This window comes from Panicum virgatum, chromosome 4N (assembly GCF_016808335.1).
Source record: "Panicum virgatum strain AP13 chromosome 4N, P.virgatum_v5, whole genome shotgun sequence".
Taxonomy (NCBI): Eukaryota; Viridiplantae; Streptophyta; class Magnoliopsida; order Poales; family Poaceae; genus Panicum; species Panicum virgatum.
The window spans coordinates 14751701-14755487 of NC_053148.1; the positions used below are offsets into that span (position 1 = coordinate 14751701).

The window sequence follows — 3787 nt, forward strand, 5'->3', positions numbered from 1 at the left end:
TTCTGTGAACTGTGGCAATTCTAATTTATTCATGGCATACAACCTGATGGTGTAGTGGGGCTCCATGTCTGCAAGCAATGCTGCTTCCCAAGTTTCCTTTAGCAGGACATTCCCAGTTCTTGATTGGAGCTAGCGGCAACGGCAGACGAATCCTTTTATTCCTGTGTGGATCTCTCTTGTGTGACATTATTACCGCATGATTTCCGCTCATGATGCTTCTGTTTACAAAGAACCTGCTCCTCACGTTGTTGTTGTTGTTGTCTCAACCCACGAATTTCTGCTTCTGAGTTGACTTTGAGATAATCTGTTCAAGATGAGCAATCGTGACAGGATGTTCTTATGAGCAATGCGGTTCTAATTGCATTCCCTCCATTCTCAGCTCTTGCAGAAGTAGCACAGAAGAATGAGAACTCTGCTCCAGGCTCCGGCCGCCGGCGCCGCCGTTGGAAGCGTACCAAACACGCTGGCAACCCCAGTCAGCGGCCTTCCTCCCTCCTTATCGTCGCCGCTGACACCGACCGCCTCCACGCCGCCGCCTACTGACACGTCGTCAACTTCTTCCACCCCTCCACCGTCGCCGTCCTCTGATCCGCCGCCACCTTCTCCGTCTTCTCCAACTCCGCCGCCGCCTTCTCCTTCGGAACCGCCCCCCTCACCGCCAGTTGCCGCGCCACCTCCGCCAGCACCCGTTGCCTCCCCTCCGCCGCCGGAGGCATCGCCTCCGCCTCCACCGGCCGCATTGCCGCCCCCGCCTCCGGCGCCAGTGCCGGCGACCTCCCCGCCACCTCCGCCCGCCGTCGCACCGCCCCCACCGGACAATGCTGCGCCCCCGCCTTCCCCCACGCAGGCGCCGCCACCGCCCTCCGCTCCCCCTCCGCGGCGGTCCCACGCCACGCCGCCTTCTTCAAGTTCAAGCCCGTCTCCTCTCCCACCCGCCGCGCAGCCAACCGCGTCTCCCGTGGCCGCGACGCCGCCGCCGCCGAAAACGCCGGCGGCGCACCCCACCGTGGATTACGCCCCTCCCCCGCCGACCCGGACGAGCTCAACGGCCGCCACGCACTCGCCTGCGGCAGTTGATAGCGGCGCCACGCCACCGCCGTCCAGCAGCAGCGGGCTGAACTCCGGCGCCACGGCCGCGGTGGCGGTCGTGGTGGTGCTCGTCGTCCTCGGGTTCGCCGGCATGTTCGTCTGCCTGTCCAAGCGGCGGAAGCGGAAGCAGGCGGCCCGTTACTACGCCGGCTTCGCCGCGCCATCCTACACGCCGCAGCACCTGTCCGGCGAGGCGCCGTTCCTGCGGCCGCCGTCGGCGCCGGGGTCGATGAACTTCAGCATGGGCGCGGGGGGAGGCCCGGGCATGTCGGCGCCGGCGAACCAGGGGTACGGGCAGCAGCCGTGGGCCTCGTCGGCCAACTACAGCGCGACGATGGGGAGCCAGGGCCCGGCGCGGAGCGTGGCGACGGCGTCCGGCGACCTGAGCGTGGGCAACACAAAGGCGTTCTCGTTCGACGAGCTGTACGACATCACCTGCGGGTTCGCGCGCGAGAACGTACTCGGCGAGGGCGGGTTCGGGTGCGTGTTCAAGGGCACGCTCGGCGACGGCAAGGTGGTGGCCGTGAAGCAGCTCAAGGGCGGCGGCGGGCAGGGCGAGCGCGAGTTCCAGGCGGAGGTGGAGATCATCAGCCGAGTGCACCACCGCCACCTCGTCTCCCTCGTCGGCTACTGCATCGCCGAGGACCACCGCCTCCTCGTCTACGACTACGTCTCCAACAACACGCTGCACCACCACCTCCATGGGAGGGGGAGGCCGGTGATGGACTGGCCGACCAGGGTCAGGATCGCCGCCGGCTCGGCGCGCGGCTTGGCCTACCTGCACGAGGATTGTAAGAAGTGTTTCTTCTGTAGGAAAAATGGAGCCAATTTAATTCTGCTGGTGTTTCATTCTAATGATGCTTCTGTTGCAGGCCATCCAAGGATCATCCACAGGGACATCAAATCCTCCAACATCCTGCTCGATGACCAGTTCGAGTCTCAGGTTTGTTACTCTTCCTCGCAGCAGGATTGCTGTATTTCCTTTTTCAGAACTACACTTTTCTTTTTCTGGGGAACGCATGCATGTTCAGGTCCTGATGACACTTGATCCGTGTCCATGATCATCAGGTTGCCGACTTCGGGCTCGCAAGGCTAGCAGAGAACGATGTCACGCACATCTCCACGCGTGTGATGGGCACATTCGGGTAATGCATCTCTGCAAGTTTATATCAGCAATGAGAAAAAAAAACAAGAGGATGGAACTGCATCGATCAGTGCCAATCATGTATGCATCTCTCATCTCGGCCCGATGCACTCAGGTACTTGGCGCCAGAGTACGCGTCGACGGGGAAGCTGACCGAGAAATCAGACGTGTTCTCCTTCGGCGTCGTGCTCCTGGAGCTCATCACGGGCCGGAAGCCTGTCGACTCGTCGCGTTCCCTAGGCGACGAGAGCCTCGTCGAGTGGGTAAGCTACTAAGAAGATACCAACACTAACCTGATGATCACTCACTGATGACAACATGCTGTTCTGAATCGCAATCCACCTTTACCACAGTCGAGGCCGCTACTGAACCGCGCCATCGAGAACCAGGAGTTCGACGAGATCGTCGACCCCCGCCTCGACGGCAACTTCGACGACGTCGAGATGTTCCGGGTGATCGAGGCGGCCGCGGCGTGCATCCGGCACTCGGCTGCCAGGAGGCCCAAGATGGGGCAGGTAGTACTTCTGAGCATTGACAAAACCTCATCCTGCACTGTAGCAAATCTTTTTTTCGGAAGCTGCACTGTAGCAGATCTGAAAAACTGAAGAGACAGATTTGGTGCTCACGACACTGATGCCTTTTTCCTCGCCGGTTTCGATCCAGGTGGTCAGGGTCCTCGACAGCCTGACGGACGTGGACCTCAGCAACGGCGTGCAGCCGGGGAAGAGCCAGATGTTCAACGTCGCCAACACCGCGGACATCAGGCAGTTCCAGAGGATGGCGTTCGGCAGCCAGGACTTCAGCTCGGACTACAGCCAGACCAGGTCGAGCATAGGCAGCAGGAGGGACTTCTAGTCATGCATGAAACCTGTAGAGCTCCACACCACCTGCGCTTCTTCTAGTTCCCGGCGATTTTTTCCTGTCACTATGTATTCCATTCTTTGTTGTTATTATTATTTTTTTACAGTGATCACTACCATACTGTTCTTGATTTTTGTATTCTGGTCGATGTGTAAATTGAGATAAATAGAAAAATATGCACATGAGAATGTATTCATTGGCAGTCAAAAGTGCCACCGAAAATAGTTGCGGCGGGAAAATCAAAATCTAGCTTACTTCTTGGTGGGTATTATTACGATCGTTTCCCTTTTTTCGTAATTTTCCTTATTTGCAAAGAAGTTTTACTAGAAAGCAATACTTATTAGGGGTGTAAATTGGTGATACTTAGATGCACCTCCAACATTCTTTAATTCAAATATTTGTAGTACTTCTTCAAAGTGAGATCCCATTTTGAAAAAGTAGCACAAAAAATTGAACAAAGGAGGGTTGAAGGTGCACCTAAGAGTTACCAATTTGCACCCATAATACTAAGTTTTTAAATCTCCGGCTATAGCTTCCGCTATCACCAGCTATAGTTGTTTGAGAGAGATTTAGCTATGCTTTTTAATGTACAACTTAACTCTTAGCTCTGTAGTCAGGGGTAGCTTGGCCATCCCAAGGCCCAGGGCCACTCCATGGACTTACTGTGCAGTATGGACTGGGCCTTCATGCTAT

The 3787-nt window shown here is 57.0% G+C and overlaps 1 protein-coding gene across 1 annotated transcript; it reads left to right on the forward strand.

The window, feature by feature from the left end:
- Window positions 1-403: 403 nt before the first annotated feature.
- On the forward strand, window positions 404-3306 carry LOC120669160 (proline-rich receptor-like protein kinase PERK8). Its single transcript, XM_039948960.1, has 6 exons — window positions 404-1880; window positions 1962-2032; window positions 2158-2234; window positions 2349-2496; window positions 2587-2748; window positions 2897-3306. The coding sequence occupies exons 1-6, from the start codon at window positions 404-406 to the stop codon at window positions 3086-3088; spliced, it is 2127 nt and encodes a 708-aa protein (XP_039804894.1). The 3' UTR covers window positions 3089-3306.
- The last annotated feature ends 481 nt before the right edge of the window (window positions 3307-3787 follow it).